The sequence below is a fragment of the Mirounga angustirostris genome, unplaced genomic scaffold (assembly GCF_029215605.1).
Source record: "Mirounga angustirostris isolate CCGP_5_RB_7025 unplaced genomic scaffold, mMirAng1.0.hap1 SCAF_2, whole genome shotgun sequence".
Taxonomy (NCBI): domain Eukaryota; kingdom Metazoa; phylum Chordata; class Mammalia; order Carnivora; family Phocidae; genus Mirounga; species Mirounga angustirostris.
This window is the reverse complement of record NW_026991710.1, coordinates 32,593,207-32,609,017: the sequence shown is the minus strand read 5'-3', so window position 1 is coordinate 32,609,017 and position 15,811 is coordinate 32,593,207. Positions and strand designations below refer to the sequence as shown.

General features: G+C 36.9%; 1 protein-coding gene across 5 annotated transcripts in view; it reads left to right on the top strand.

Annotated features, from left to right (window-relative positions):
• The window catches only part of RFC1 (replication factor C subunit 1), a 91,456-nt gene that overhangs the window by 22,367 nt on the left and 53,278 nt on the right, over positions 1–15,811 (top strand). For all 5 annotated transcript variants that reach the window (XM_064584384.1, XM_064584383.1, XM_064584381.1 and 2 more), the window contains 2 exons: positions 5,776–5,851; positions 7,469–7,591. In XM_064584384.1, the coding sequence (XP_064440454.1) occupies positions 5,776–5,851; positions 7,469–7,591 (199 nt within the window). The remainder of the gene's footprint in view (positions 1–5,775; positions 5,852–7,468; positions 7,592–15,811) is intronic.

The window sequence follows — 15,811 nt, the reverse complement described above, 5'->3', positions numbered from 1 at the left end:
TTTTTTAGTTTCCATCTCTTCACTTTCAGTTTGTATGTGTTTTTAGGTCTGACGTGAGTCTGTTGTAGGTAGCGTATAGATGGGTCTTGTTTTTTTTCATCCACTCTATCACCCCGTCTTTTTTTTTTTCTTTTTCTTTTTCTTTTTTAACCCTCTGTCTTTTGATTGGAACATTTAGGCCATTTATGTTTAATTATTATTTTTTAAAAAAATTTCTATTAACATATAATATGTATTATTTGTTTCAGGGGTACAGGTCTGTGATTCATGAGTCTTACACAATTCACAGTGCTTACCATAGTACATACCCTCCCCAATGTCCATCACCCAGCCACCCCATCCCTCCCACCCTCCTCCACTCCAGTAACCCTCAGTTTGTTTCCTGAGATTAAGAGTACATTTAGAGTAATTATTGATAGGTATGTACTTATTGCCATTTTCTTTATTGATTTCTGGTTATTTTTGTAGTCCTTCTCTGTTCCTTTCTTCTCTTGCTCTCTTTCCTTGTCATTGATAACTTTCTTCAGTGTTGTGTTTGTCTTTATTTTTTTGTGTATCATAGGTTTTTGGCTTGTGGTTATTAGGTTCCTATATAACATCCAAGTATATAGTAGTTTATATTAAATTGATGATCACTTAAGATCAAACACATTCTAAAAGAACTTCATTTTTACTATCCTCTGTCCACCTTTTCTATATATGTTATTAGGTTTTCCCTTTTTTTATTATGGGAGTCCCCTTAACTAACTTTTTAAAATATAGTTGATTTTATTACTTTTGTTGTTTGACCTTTATACTAGCTTTATAAGTGATTGCTCTACTACCTTTACTGTGATTGCTTAATGAAATTTTTTTATTTTCATAATTTTCTTCTAATTACAGTCTTTTTTATCCACTTAAGCCCTTTAACATTTCTTGTAAAGGCCAGTTTAGTGGTGATGAAATCCTTTAATTTTTGTTTATTTGGGAAGCTCTTTATCTTTCCTTCAATTCTAAATGATAACCTTGCTGGGTAGAGTATTCTTGGTTGTAGGTTTTTTCCTTTTAGCACTTTGAATATATATATCATGCCTCTCCCTTCTGGTGTGCACAATAGTTTCTGCTGAAAAATCAGATGATCACCTTATGGGGTTTCCTTTGTAGGTAATTATTTGCTTCTCTCTTACTGCTTTTAAAATTCTTTATCTTTAATCTTTGACATTTTCTTATTATGTGTTAAGGTATGGAGCTCCTTGGGTTCATTTTGTTTGGAACTCTCTGTGCTTCCTAAATCTGGATATCTATTTCCTTCTCCAGGTGAAGGAAGTTTTCAGCTGTTATTTCTTCAAATAAGTTTTCTGTCCCTTTCTCTCTCTCTGTCTCTCTCAGCTTCTTCTGAGACCCCTATAATGCAAATGTTTGTTTGCTTGATGTTTTCGAAGAGATCCTTAACCTGTTCTCATTTTTTAAAAAAATTCTTTTTCCTTTTTGCTGTATGGCTTGGGTGCTTACCATTAGTCTGTCTTCCAGATTGCTGATCTGTTCTTCTGCATTCTCTAATCTGCTGTTGATTACCTCTAGTGTATTTTTCATTTCATTTATTGTATTCTTCAACACTGGTCCTTTTTAATATTTTCTCTGTCTTTGTTGAAGTTCTCACTGACTTCATCCATTCTTCTCTCCAGTTGGTGAGCATCTCTATTCTGTGATCATTAATTTTTTTTTTTAAGTTTGAAATGTTTAGCAGATAGCTTGATTATCTCTGTTGCAGTTAGTTCTTTTTCTGAGGCTTTGTCTTGTTCTTTCATTTGAAGCATATTCCTCTGTCTTCTCATTTTGCTTAACTGCCTGTGTTTGTTTCTATGAATTAGGTGGAACAGATATTTCTCCTAAACTTGAAGGAATGATCTTGTGTATGGTCATCCCCTATGTAGCTGCATGTGCTTGGTTACTTTGGCTGGCTGGCTGAAGTTGTAGCTGGTGGTCCTGGGGCACTGTGTGCTGGGGTGCCCTGGTGGGATGGCCTGAGCTGAAGTGGGTGTGGGCTGGGGTGGTCCTAGGGCTCTCTACATAGATGGTGCCCCGGCAGGACCGCTGAAGCTGAAGTAGGTGCAAGTTGAGGTATGCTGGGATGCTCTGTACAGGGGTGCCCTGGTGAGTTGTCTGGATCCAAAGCAGGAATGGGCTGGGTGGTCCCCAGGCACTGCACAAAATACCCTGGTGAGTCATCTGGAACCAAAACGGGTGTGTTCTTGGGGGGCTCTGCATCGGGGGTGCCCTGGCAAATTGTCTGGAGCCATAGTGGTGTTTTGGGGTGGCTTGTGCCTGTGTCACCTTGGCAAGACAGCTAGCCCTGTAAGGGGTAGCTGACCAGAGATGTGGTGTGTGTTGTGCTGAGGTCACATGGGTGGGGTGTCTAGGGCTGGTGTGGGATGGGGCCTGGGGCTTATTGAGGTGATAGGCCAGCAAGGGCACTAGGACCCTGCTCCTGACCATGCTGTCAGGGTGGAGGGAGAATGTAAACCTTGGCCCCTCCAACCTGGAGAGAGTTCCAGCAGCTTCCCCATCATTTGGTGGAGTTCTAGGGCTGAATTTTTTATAATCTAGTTACTCTTTTAAACCATGGCCTTTTTTCTCTGCCTCAGGGAAGATGAATCTGCTTATGGTCCCTCAGTAGTTTCTGTCCCTAATGCAGTTCACGGTGACAGGTGGGGGTTCCTTTCGTTACCCTATCTCTGTTTCTCTTGCCGTTGTCTATGTGGTCTCTCTGTCTTTTGTTGTGCAGAAGCTGTTCAGTCAGCTCTCAGTTCTTCAGGAGGAATTGCTGTATAAATAGGTATGATTTGGTGTGTCCTGTGGAGGTGGAAGTTCATTGCCATCTTGGACCAGAAGTGCTAGGCTTTTTTTAAGCACACACATCGGAAACTTTCCAGCCTTCATCATAACCCAGTTCCAAAGCCACGTCCATATTTTAGGTACTTTTTACTGCACCAAATTTTGGTAACAAAATCTGTATTAGGATCCTCCAGAGAAATAGAATCTAGAAAGAGATTTATTTTAAAGAATTTATTTATTTATTTATTTATTTTATTTTAAAGAATTCATGCATGTGATTACGAGGGCTGACAAGTCCCTAGACCTACAGTTGGGCAAGCTGGAGACTTAGGATAGCTGACGGTATAGTTTAAGTGTGAGTCTGAAGTCCTATGAACTAGGAGATCCAGTAGTGTGATTCAGGCTCAAGCCTTCTAGCCAAGGGTAGTAGGCTTGAGACTTAGGAATAGTTGATGTCCCAGGTTGAAGGCAGTCAGGAAAGAGGGATTCTCTTATTTGGGAGAGGGTTGACCTTTTGTTCTCTTCGGACCTTCAACTGATTGGATCAGGTTCACTCACATTAGGGAGAGGAATCTCCTTTAATCAGTCTATTGATTTAAATGTTGGATTCATCCAAAAACACCTTCATAGAAACACTCAGGATAATGTTTGATGTAATATCTGGGTACTTTGTAGCCCACGCAAGCTAACAGGTGAAATTAAGCATTGCAGGTCACATTTCCTACTTTTTTGTGTGTGTCTAGTTATTTTGGATTTATGTTGGATAGTGTGAATTATATAATGTAGGAAATTTGGATTCTGTTATATTCCTCCAAAGAGTGTTAATTCTTTTGGCTTAGCAGGCAGTTAATTTGGCTGAACTCAAACTCTGAACTCTTGTCTCCTCTTTGATGGGCAGCAGATGAAATCTTTGTTCAATTCTTTTATCCTTAGCGGGGCACGGGGAGTTGTTCCATTCATATGTAGTTCAGGAGACTGCCACAGATTTGGACTAAGTTTACTGGCAGAATTTGAGACTTGCCTTCTGTGGCTCTCTCTTTTCTAGGAGTTAATATAGTTGATTCTAACTCTCTCCTCTAGTCTGATGGTGTATTTGAATTATAATAGTTCATTTATCTCATTTTCTTACAAGGTAGTTGCTTGTTCTTACACTTTTCAAATTTCAGTGTAATGAATAGAAGCATATTTCTTTTTTGAAAGATTTTATTTTATTTATTCACCCCCCCAAATTAATGAATTTACATAGAGTGCACACGAGTGGGGTTGGGGTCAGAGGGAGAGGGGGAGAGAGAGAATCTCAGTGTAGAGCCTGATGCAGGGCTTGATCTCATGATCCTGAGATCATGACCTGAGCTGAAATCAAAAGTTGGATGCTTAACCAACTGAGCCACCCAGGTGCTCATAAGATTTTATTTTTAAGTAATCTCTACACCCAGTGTGGGGCTTGAACTCACAACCCTGAGATCAAGAGTCATATATGCTCTAACCGACTGAGCCAGCCAGCCACCCCTAGAAACATTTCTATCTTATAATTGGCTATAGGTTTTTGTTTTGCTTTGTTTTGTTTTTACTGCTTTCTTGATGCTTTTTGGGAAAATTTAAATATGTTAGAAATGTATAACTACAAAATATAAATAATACCTTTTGCCTCGGTTATATTTAGTTTTCTAACAGGCATTGGGCAGTGGTGGGCCCACAACTCCTTAACTTTTATTTGTCTCTTTCATTTTTAGTAAGCCTTTGCCTTGTAATATCTGACATCCTTTTACACTTTGTTATATGTAGATTAGTGTTGAAAGTGGAGTTGATTAATAATACAGCTTTTTCTGTATTTCTTTTTTCCCCATATGATGGAATTATTGTCTGGCTTTTTTTTTTTTTTTCAGTTTTATTAAATAATTGACATACATAGCTATGTAAGTTTGAGGTGTACAGCATGATGGTTTGACTTACACTTGTTGTGAAATGATTACGATAGGTTTAGTTAACGTCCATTATTTCATATGGATATAGTAAAAGGAAAAAAATTTCTCTTGTGATGAGAACTTTTAGATCTACCCTCTTAACAAGTTTCCTACGTATCAGATAGCAGTATTAACTGTAGTCATCATGTTGTATATTACATCCCTAGGACTTATAACTAGAAGTTTATACCTTTTGACCACCTTCCTCCAGTTGTACTTCCCCTTACCCCCTGCCACTGGTAACCACAAATCTGATCTCTTTTTCTATGAGTTTGGTATGTTTTTTGTTTGTTTTAGAGTCCACGTATAGGTGAGATCATACAGTGTTTGTCTTATTTCACTTAGCATAACGCCTTCAAGGTTCATCCATGTTGTTGCAAATGGTAGGATTTCCTCTTTTTTTATGTGTATCACAACTTTATCCTTTCCTACTTTGATGGTTACTTAGGTTGTTTCCGTGTCTTGGCTATTATAAATAATGCTTCTGTGAACATGGAGGGTGCACATATCTTTTTGAGTTAGTGTTCTTGTTTTCTTTAGATACATTTCCAGAAGTAGAATTGCTAGGTCATATGGTAGTTTAAAAAAAATTTTTTTTGAGGAACCTCCGTACTGTTTTCCATAGTGGCTGTACCATTTTATAGTCCCACCAGCAGTCCAGAAGAGTTCCTTTTTCTTCATATCCATGCAGGTGTTTGATATCTCTTCTCTTTTTGATGGTGGATCTGGCTTATTCTTTAGCCTAAGTAGGGCATTAATAACATTTTTGGGCTGTATAATTCTTTGTTGTGGAGGACTATCTTGTGCATTGTAGGACGTTTAGAAACATCCCTGGTCTACCATCTACCCATTAGATGCCAGTAACCCCCTCTCCCCCCAGTTATGACAAGCAAAAATGTCTCCTTGGGGGCAGAATTACTGAGCTCAAGTCTAAAAAAAAAAACCAGCTAAGTTATATAGACTTTTTTGTGTTCTAATTATACTGTGATGTTCACAGGTAAATAGTTCTTGTAAAGAAGATGACTCTAAACAGAAGCAACCAAACAAGAAAAAGAGGATCATCTATGATTCAGGTAATATTTCTTCTGGGGAGCTTTAAAGTTTTAAAATAATTTTATATCCCTCAGAACTGTGTTTTCCAAACTGATGTTCTGAGACACACAGCTCTCTCTGATGTTATAATAGGTCCTGTGAGGAGAGGGCTCTATGCTCAAAGTTGGGAACAGTTTTATTATACTGTAGAACTTACCAGAGCTGAAATGTGGTAATGTATTAAATGTGTTTGTTCAAGGGGGTATATAATATACATAGCATGTCTTAAACTTACTTTGAATATGGCATATTTATTTTTTAAAACTATTCATACTACTCTTGCAGCTGAGCTTCTTGGAAACTGAATTTGAAAAATAGTGCTTAGGATATTGCTTTAGAAACGTTCTAAAATTTAATTTTTGTGCTTTTAATCTGGTCTTCTTTTGTTGGATTTAAAATGGAACAAGCACCAAATAAAATATTTGAATATACTTTTAAGATGGGGAGTGTGTATTTTTATGCATGCCTTTTATGATATGTTAAAATAATGGTAGAATCCAGAAAGTTTTAGATTTTACTTTTGTGGAGAAGATCCATCTGGTGTGAATTCTTAAAACTAAAAAGGTAAACTAAGGAGACATTTATAGATTGTTAGGATTTCACAGTGATAGCACAGATTCTGACTCCATCCTAAAAATACTTGAGTGTTTATTGTGAGTCTTCTACTGCTGTATATTGTAAGGAATTTGAAATAAATACACATCCCCATTCCCTGGGAGTTTGTGTCTTTTGGGAAACTGGAAATTTAATTACTTGATGCAGTTTAGAATAATATGAAACAGGATTTATAAATGCATGGTTCAGAGGAAAAGGAAGGACACTAAAGTTTATGAAACTTCTATTTTTGTTTTACTTTGTTTTGGTTTGTATTTAAGTGTCTTGGGTGGTTAGGTTGTGGTAGACAGACCAGTGCTCCCAAAGATGTCCATACCCTAATTCCTAGAACCTGTGAATATGTTAGGTTACATGATGAAAGGGAAATTAAAGTTGTAAGTGGCATTAAGGTTGATAATCATATGACCTTAAAGTAGGGAGATTATCCTGGAGTATCTGGGGGTGGGCCCATTGTTTTCACAAGGAAGGTGGAGGCAGGAGAGAGAGATGGAGAGAGAGAGAGAGATTAACTGTGAAGAAAGTCAGAGAACCAGAGAGATGGCCGCATGAGAAGGATTTTGCCTGATGTTGCTGGCTTTGAAGATGGAGGAAGGAAGCCGTAAACTAAGGAATGTTAACAATCATTAGAAACTGGAAAAGGCAGGGAAATGGATTTTTCCCTAGAGTATCCGGAAAAGAGTCACGTCCCTGCTGACACTTTGATATTAGCCCATTGAGACCCATATGGGATTTCTAACTTCCAGAACTATAAGATAATATATTTATGTTGTTTTAAGCCACTAAATTTGTGGTGATTTGTTATGGTAACAAAAGAAAAGTAAGACAAAGGTTTAACACAAGTAGAAGTAATCTGTGAGAATTCACAGTAAGAGTTTTGCCTTGAAATGGGCCTTGAGGAATTGGTTAACAATAATCACTTTAAAAACACACTGTATTTTACTATTTCTTTTGAGAGTTTTGTTTGATTTTCCTCTCATGTACAGATTCAGAATCCGAGGAGACAGTGCAGGTAAAAAATGCCAAAAAGCAACCAGAGAAATTGCCATTGTCTTCTAAACCTGGTAAAATTCTACGCCAGGATCCTGTTACATACATTTCAGAAACAGGTAAGGTATTGAATATGTTTATTGTTTTAGAGAGGAGTAGTGTGTGTTATGTTCTTGAGCTTCTCACTGGTGTCTGGATGTACCTCTTTCACTTTGAATTTCTGTTCCTTTTTTGCGTTGTTGATTTATATTTATCAGAGGAAGGCTGTAATCATTATCTTTGGCATTTTCTGTGGGTTAAGGGCCATTGTAAGGACCAATTACAGGGGAATTGGCCTTGGGATTTTTTTAAGTTTTTTTTTTTTTTTTTTTTAAGATTTATCTATTCATTTTAGAGAGAGAGAGTGTGAGCGCATGAGCATGAGTGGGGGAGGGGCAGGGGGAGAGGGAGAGAGAGCATCCCCAAGCAGACTTCCCACTGAGGGCATAGCCTGATGTGGGCCCGATCCCAGGACTCTGAGATCATGACCCAGTCTGAAACCAAGAGTCAGCCATTTAACCGACTGAGCCACCCAGGTGCCCGTGTGTTCTGTATTGAATAAAATGAAGTTCTATCTTGAATCATAAATTAAAATATTATTGGTGTGTTTTAAAACTTCTTTTTTATGTAAGTTTTTTTATCTTGCATTCTAAAGTCATAATAAGCTAAGTATATAACGGTTATTCATATTTGTGATTTATAAAATCTAGCACAGGGGCGCTTGGGTGGCTCAGTCATTAAGTATCTGACTTTGGCTCAGGTCATGATCTCAGGGTCCTGGGATTGAGTCCGGCGGCGGCTCTGCACTCAGCAGGGAGTCTGCTTGTGCTTCTGCTCCTTCCCTTGCTCATGCTCTCTCTCCCTCAAAAAAAAAATAAATAAAATCTTTAAAAAGATATATAATCTAGCACAGATGTCACCTGAATTCCTTGTATTCTCTTGTGACACTAAAGACTTTAGCGCTGACTTTTTAAAAGATGATTGTTTTTGTACTTAAATTTATTTGTTTGATCTGTTTTGAGTGGTCAAAAAGCAAAAGACACAAATAATTGCACACTAATCTTAAAATGGTAAAATAGTATAAATGATTGTTTCATAGAGAGTATTCATTTATGGTGAGGAACTCTGAAGTGTCATCTGAGGAAAAAAACTTAGATGCATTCATTGTAAAGTCCTTTTGATTCTGGCATTGTTAACTATTAGAGGAGACCATAACAGGAGTGAAAGGTTAGATGTAGTAATCTTCCAATTCACAGGGCCTGTTGAATCGATTCCTGCATAGAAATGTTTGAAGGGGCCATGAAAGCATCTCATAGGTTACTGATTTGTTTATATTGAAGAAAACCTCTGAAACCATAATTTTTAGCACTCTGCTACTTGAATTGCTAGTGAATACACATGGTTTGAAGAGATGGTAAAAGCTACATAATTATTTTGGTACAGCATATTACAACTTATATTCAACAAACATTTATTGAGTGTTTTTTTACATCCCGGATACTAGGAACTGGGGGTGCAAAAGATGACCAAAGACTCCCAAGTACGTGGAGTCTCTTGAGGCAGTGATAAGTAGTCAGGCAGAGTGCTTGAAGGGTCCGATTTGATCTGGCTCTTGAAGGATGAGCAGGTGATGGAGGGAAGAACATGTCAGTTTAGAGGGATGGGATTATTTAAGGCACAGCATCCAGCACAGGGATTGGTATGTTCATAGGACACAGAAGAGACTGCTTGCCCACATGATGAGGAATGGTGGGAGGTAGGATGAAGGAAGACCTTGAAAGCTAGGCAGATGAATTTAGACTTAACATAGCAGGGAAAAGGGAACCATTAAAGTTTTTGAAGAGTTATGGAATGATGAAAGTATTTAAGGGTGATTGCTAGATTGCTAGTGTTCAGGGTGGGATGGAGAATATAGAAATTGTAATGAGGGAAGTGAAGCATTTAGTAGGAGTGAAGTAATGAGAGATGTAAAAAGTTTGCAATAGTAAGGGACTGATTTATAAATATTTTTGAGAAATGAGTTACAAATTAGGTATTTGGATTACCTATGGTACTATTATTAGGATAATTGGAGAACTGATGTCATTAGCATGTTTAAGGTTTTTTGTTGTTTATTTTAAAAAATTCTTGAATATTATTTTCTTTTATTTTTATTTATTTATTTTTAAAAAAGATTTTATTTATTTATTTGCCAGAGAGAGAGAGAGAACAAGCAGGGGGAGTGGCAGGCAGAGGGAGAAGCAGACTCCCTGCTGAGCAAGGAGCCTGATGCGGAACTCGATCCCAGGATCCTGGGATCATGACCTGAGCTGAAGGCAGATGCTTAACCGACTGAGCCACCCAGGCGTCCCTATTTTCTTTTGTTTTTTTTAGTAATCTGTATACCTGATGTGGGGCTTGAACTCCCAACCTTGAGATTCAGAATGCTCTACTGACTGAGCCAGCCAGGTGCCCCTTGTTTTTTTTTTTTTTTTCAATAACAGTTTTATTGAGATATACAGTTCACCCCTAAGATTTTAATATTACTGGAATTTGCAGATACAGGTCAAAGTTTTCGGAGATATGAGTAACAATAAAACTTTACTTACATGTATGGGCTGTTACTTGAGAGTGTGCAGGTACTCATAGATAAATTGGTCGGTAAGTGGGGAATGAAACAGGAAATAAAAGTCCTTGTGTTGTAGAAGGAACCTGAGCCTGGAAGGTCAGAAGCCCTGCCTGAGGGTCCATCCTTGGTTCCCATCTAACAGATCTTTGAGTCTGTTGTACTTTCTATAAAGCAGAAACACTAATGGAATAGGCTTGTTGTGGAGACTTACTGGAATGATGCATAGGAAAGGGCCAGACCCAGTGCCTGAAGCATATAAAAACAGGCAATCCAAAGGAAAAAAGAAAAAGCAAAACAAAAGAAGCCCACAGATGAGCTTTGTAGCTTCTCAGAGACATTTATTTGATAAAGTTGTTCAAATGATCAAAAACAAAATGTAGGTGACATGGACGTATTTTCTGTAAACTTTTTGGTAAGCTGAGATATTTCTTCATTATGGCAGAAGCAGACTGACTCTTTAACCTTTTTGTTCTATTGCTAAATATCTGCTCAGGCACATTGTGCAAATGCACTCTTCTATTAAGAGATCCCCCTCTGAGATCTGGCCACCTTTGTGAAGTTTTGAATATGTGGGAGGGATACTAGAAACAGTATGGTGATAGGTTTATTATGGAACTGAAGGTGGTGTGATCAGGCTTTCCAGTGACACCCTGGAAACGTCAAAGTTAGTGTGCAGACAGCTGTGGCCTTCAACTGTGGATCAGTTGGCTATCCTTATCTTGTGATTTTAGGTACACAGAAGGGTCAGACAATTTAAGCTCTGATCACAGATTTTCTTTAACATGGGATCGTTTATTTCAGACTAAGTATTTTCGAATGTTATTTTCTGAAGAGATATCCAGCACTTTATCTGAAATTTCTATGAACATTATCAGTGTTTATGTCATTCTGCTGGTGGCACGTACATGGGAAAGTGAACATTGTCCCCTTTTTGTAGCTGAAAATCTTGGGGTGCGATGTACCTAATAGGATGTTCAGTATTAATTACAGTATTCTCTTTTTTTCTTAGAATTAAGATTTAGGAAAAAGCTAGTTCTTTTCTTGCCTGTATTTATCTTCTCATACTTTTTTATTCCTTGAAATGACAGGTGCGTGGGAAGAAAAATAAGCCCTTTTTTCTTCCTATCATAAGAGAATGAACTGTTAAAAAGAAGTCCATAATAAAATCAGAAATATAAAGAGTTTTAAGAAAGGTGCAGCTTCTTGAAATTAATAAGCTGGAAAATTCACCTTAAAATAATTTTTAAAAATGATTTAGTTTTTTTTAAAGCTAAAACTATAGTTTTTCAGTAGTGGGTGATGAATAAATATTCACATTATAAATGTAAATATTTACATTACTAGTATCAGGTTAAATAGAATATTTGTGTTAATAATAATTTCAAAATAAAAATCCTAACCTAAGATTGTATTGTTGATTGGGAGATTGGAGCTTCTTGTGGAAAAGGATTATATGACAATGATTGTTTTAAAAACCTGTTAATAACAAAAGAAACGGGCACCTGGGTGGCCCAGTCAGTTAAGCATCTGCCTTTGGCTCAGGTCATGATTCAGGGTCCTGGGCAGCCCCATTTTGGGCTCCCTTGCTCAGCAGGAACTCTGTTCCTCCCTCTCCCTTCCCTCCCCCATCCCCCCCACCCCCTGCCCCGGCTCATGCTCTCTCTCTCAAATAAATAAATAAAATCTTAAAAAAAAAAACAACGAAAAAACCCCCAAAAGAAACACTTGTTGCTTCATTATTCCATATTTTATTTTTTATGAACCAATTTGTGTTTGCTATTTTTCTTGTAGTATAGTATTTGTAGTGTTTAAGAGCATGAGTTATTTTATTTTATTTTTTTAAAAAAATACTCATTTGAGAGAGAGAGAGAGAGCATGGGGGGGGGAGGGTCAGAGGGAGAAGCAGACTCCCTGCTGAGCAGGGAGCCAGATGCGGGACTCCATCCCAGGATCACGACCTGAGCCGAAGGCAGTCGCCCAACCAACTGAGCCACCCAGGCTCCCAAGAGCATGAACTCTTGATTCAGACTGGCCGGGTTAACCTTCATTTACCTTCCCTGTGTCTTAGTTTCCTCATTTGTGAAATGGGTTTATTCCTAGTACCCACATCAGAGGCCTTTGTGATGATCAAATGAGATAATCCTTGAAAAGCATTTAAAACAGGGTCAGGCATATAGTAAAAACTCAGGAGGATTAGCTGTTAGTTTTACATTTTAATTTTGTTGTATCCCTACATCTGTCTTTAAAGACATTTTAATTTTGTTGTATCCCTGCATCTGCTAAAGACATTTTGTTTTTTGCTTAAGTACTTAGGACTTTCTGTTGATTATGTAACTGTGCTTCAGAAATTTAGAAATTGTGTTTGACCCACTTCTGTCCACTATGGCCACTACTAGTTACTTGTGGCTTTTGAGCACTTGAAATGCGACTATCCCAAACTGAGAGTATGGTTAAGTGTAAAGTACAGATTTCAAAGGATTAGTATGAAAAAGAAGTAAATTATCTTATTAATAATTTTTTAGTATTATATGTTGAAATGATTTGGATGTGTTGGGTTGAATAAAATACATTGTTAAAATTAATTTCACTTGTTTCTTTTTTACTTTTAAATGTGGTTATGAGAAACTTTAAAACTCTCTGTGTAGCTCAGATTTTATTCCTGTTGCACAGGGCTTTATAAACAACAAGAAAAATTTAGGAAATAACCTTAATTTAGAAAATAACCTACTTCATTCAAGTGCTTTTGTTTATATTATTATACAGTTTTTTAGGCTATATTATACAGATCTGTAGCCTGATCGTTTAGCTCTATGACCTATTTTTCATCACTTTTATTAAATCTGTCTTCTATTGATTTTTAAAGTACTTTGATTACATTAATCTCCCAAATTATAGGGAAAGGAAAAAAATGGCTTATAAACATCTTCATAGCTAACCACTGACTCTAGTAAAATGTTCTTGTAAGTTGGTAAAAACCCAAATACTTGTTGTACTGGGTAAATATATTTACTTTTAGCTGTTTAATGAAGTGAGAGACCTTGAGTTTTGTTTGGCATAGATGACCTTTTATTAGGCAGTTTCATCAGGGGCTGGTGTTTGGTTGAGAATGATGGGAGTTTTTCCCTGTCTTGAAAGTTGTTTATGACTGGTAATTTTCATTGAGCATGTAATTCCAGAGACAGTGCTCTTGAGGTTATAATTATTTTCGGGATGTTAAATGGGAAAAAATTGGGAATGTGGTGTTCTCTAGTTCACCATGTAATATTAACGACCTGTGACTTTGGAAAATAGTAGCGGAAAATATTACTGAGGATGTGTGTAACATTCTCTTTTATGGATTTTTAGAGGCATATAGTTTTGCTTACCAGACAAATGGGGATAGATTATGTATAGGATAAAGAACGTTTCTTAGATGTTTTCAGGGAAACTAGAGTGATTGAGCCTGAAAATTTCTTTGAAGTGAGAGGAAACTTAAGAACTGTGTATTACAATTCTTTGATTATACTTGTTAAAAAATAATACTGATTTGTGCACTAAGACTCTATAAAAGAAACAGAATTTTGGGGGATGAGAATTTAGATTAGTATTATTTTAAATTACCTAAGTAATTTAACCACATTCTCACTGAAAAAGGAGTAAACAATTCAGATGAAAATATTTTATTCCCTCATCTATCCCTTTTGCCTTAGGTAGCTATATAAATAAAAACATATACACGCATCCATATATATAAATATATCCATATACACACACACTTTATTTATTTGAGTGGCATTCTATTATAAAATTTCTGTAGCTTGCTTTTTCATAACTTAATGTCTTTGACTCCCTCTTTCCCTCCCTTCCTTCTTTCCTCTCCTTGTCTCCCTCCTTGGCCCTTCCTCAGCTTCTGCCTCTTTGTTTCAATACAGAAAGATTCCTATCTCATTCTTTTAAACTTCTGTATGGAATTTAATAGTATGCATTCAGTTTTTTCATGTTCTTATTTTGGATATTGGATTATTGATGTGTGTACACACTTGTTTATGCTTCATTGCAGTATAATGTATTTAACAATAAATGGGTGATTCACAGTGAAGAATATGATCACTTAAAAGAGAATAGTATTTCTTGAGGTTCATTTTAAGAATGTAGTTTACCTGCCTATATTGGGAAGAATAGATAGGACTTCCACTTTCTGCTCCTGGGCACAGTGCTCTTATGAGGATTCCCCCCGCACCTCCACCAGCAGCATTTGTATTTTCCTTTTGACTTTTACTAATCTTATGGATCAAAGCACCACTAATATATATTTTTTTAACACATGCTACTATTAAGTCAGGTCTTTTCCAGTTTTTAGGCCCAGAAAACGGGGACTTTACACTTACCTGCATTAAATTTCTTTCTGAAAGAAACTCTTACATCTTTTTTTTTTCTTTTTTAAAGAAATTAAAAAAAAATTTTATTTAGAGAGAGCATGCACTAGTGCCCATGTGGTGGGGGGAGGGACAAAGGGAGAGGGAGAGAGAATCCCAAGCAGGCTCTGTGCCCAGTGCGGAGCCTGATGCTGGGCTCAATCTCACGACCCTGAGATGATGACCTGAGCCAAAATCAAGAGTTGGACACTTAATCCACTTAGCCACCGAGGTGCCCTGAAGCTCTTACATTTTTATCTTGTTAGATTCTAGGCTTTTGTATCCTGATCCAGTCATTTATTTAACAATACTTAACAATATTTATTCAACAAACATCATGTGTTCACTGTATGTACATAATAGTGTACTGGATAATATAAGAGATAAAAGAATAAAGCATAGTCTTGTCTTCAGGGGCTTAGAGTTTATTGGGGAGATAAGTCTTTTATATAAAAATTACATAAGGAAAAAATTAACAGTGATAAAAATATCTTCTAAGGATATTGAGGCATGGGAGAGGTAACTTTCATTTTGGAGGTTCAGGAAATTTCCTGGTGGAGAGAAAAGTTTGAGATAAATGTGAAAGGTTTGGAAGAATTTAACATGGAGATTTAGGTACTGTGTGTACTAGAAAGAGAGAATAATGTGGGAGCTTGGAAATCAATAGTGCTATTTCATGTGCATTATTCATTACTTTCTAACCTATTATAGAAAGAGAAAATCTAAAAATTCAACTTAAAAACTTTTACAGATTTACATGATTAATACTACCTAGTATTGTAGCTCATATATATTTTTTTAATGAAGAAACTTTTTTTTTAAGATTTATTTATTTTAGCGGGAGAGAGCGTACATGTGAGTGGGGGCGGGAAGCAGAGGGAGAGGGAGAATCTGAAGCAGACCCCGCGCTGAGCATGGAGCCCAATGTGGGGCTTGATTTCACCACCCTGAGATCATAACCTGAGCTGAAACCAAGAGTCGGATGCTTAACTGACTGCGCCACCCAGGTGCCCCGTAGCTCATGTTTTCTTAATTATGGTATCTTCTACAAAGGAGTCTCTTACTTAATTTGAAACACCTGTGTCCAGAGTGAAAGGCAGGGAGAATTCTACCATAATGATAAAATAAATTTCGTCTTGTATACTACTGTACTTTTTTTTTTCAGAACACTTCTACTGACTTCATGGAATGGAATAGCATTATTATATGACTTCTATTTCATACCCATCTCATTTGATCTTCAAATCTACCTAATACTAGGGGTGACTTATTATAGAAAGCTTAAGGAAGCAGTTTTC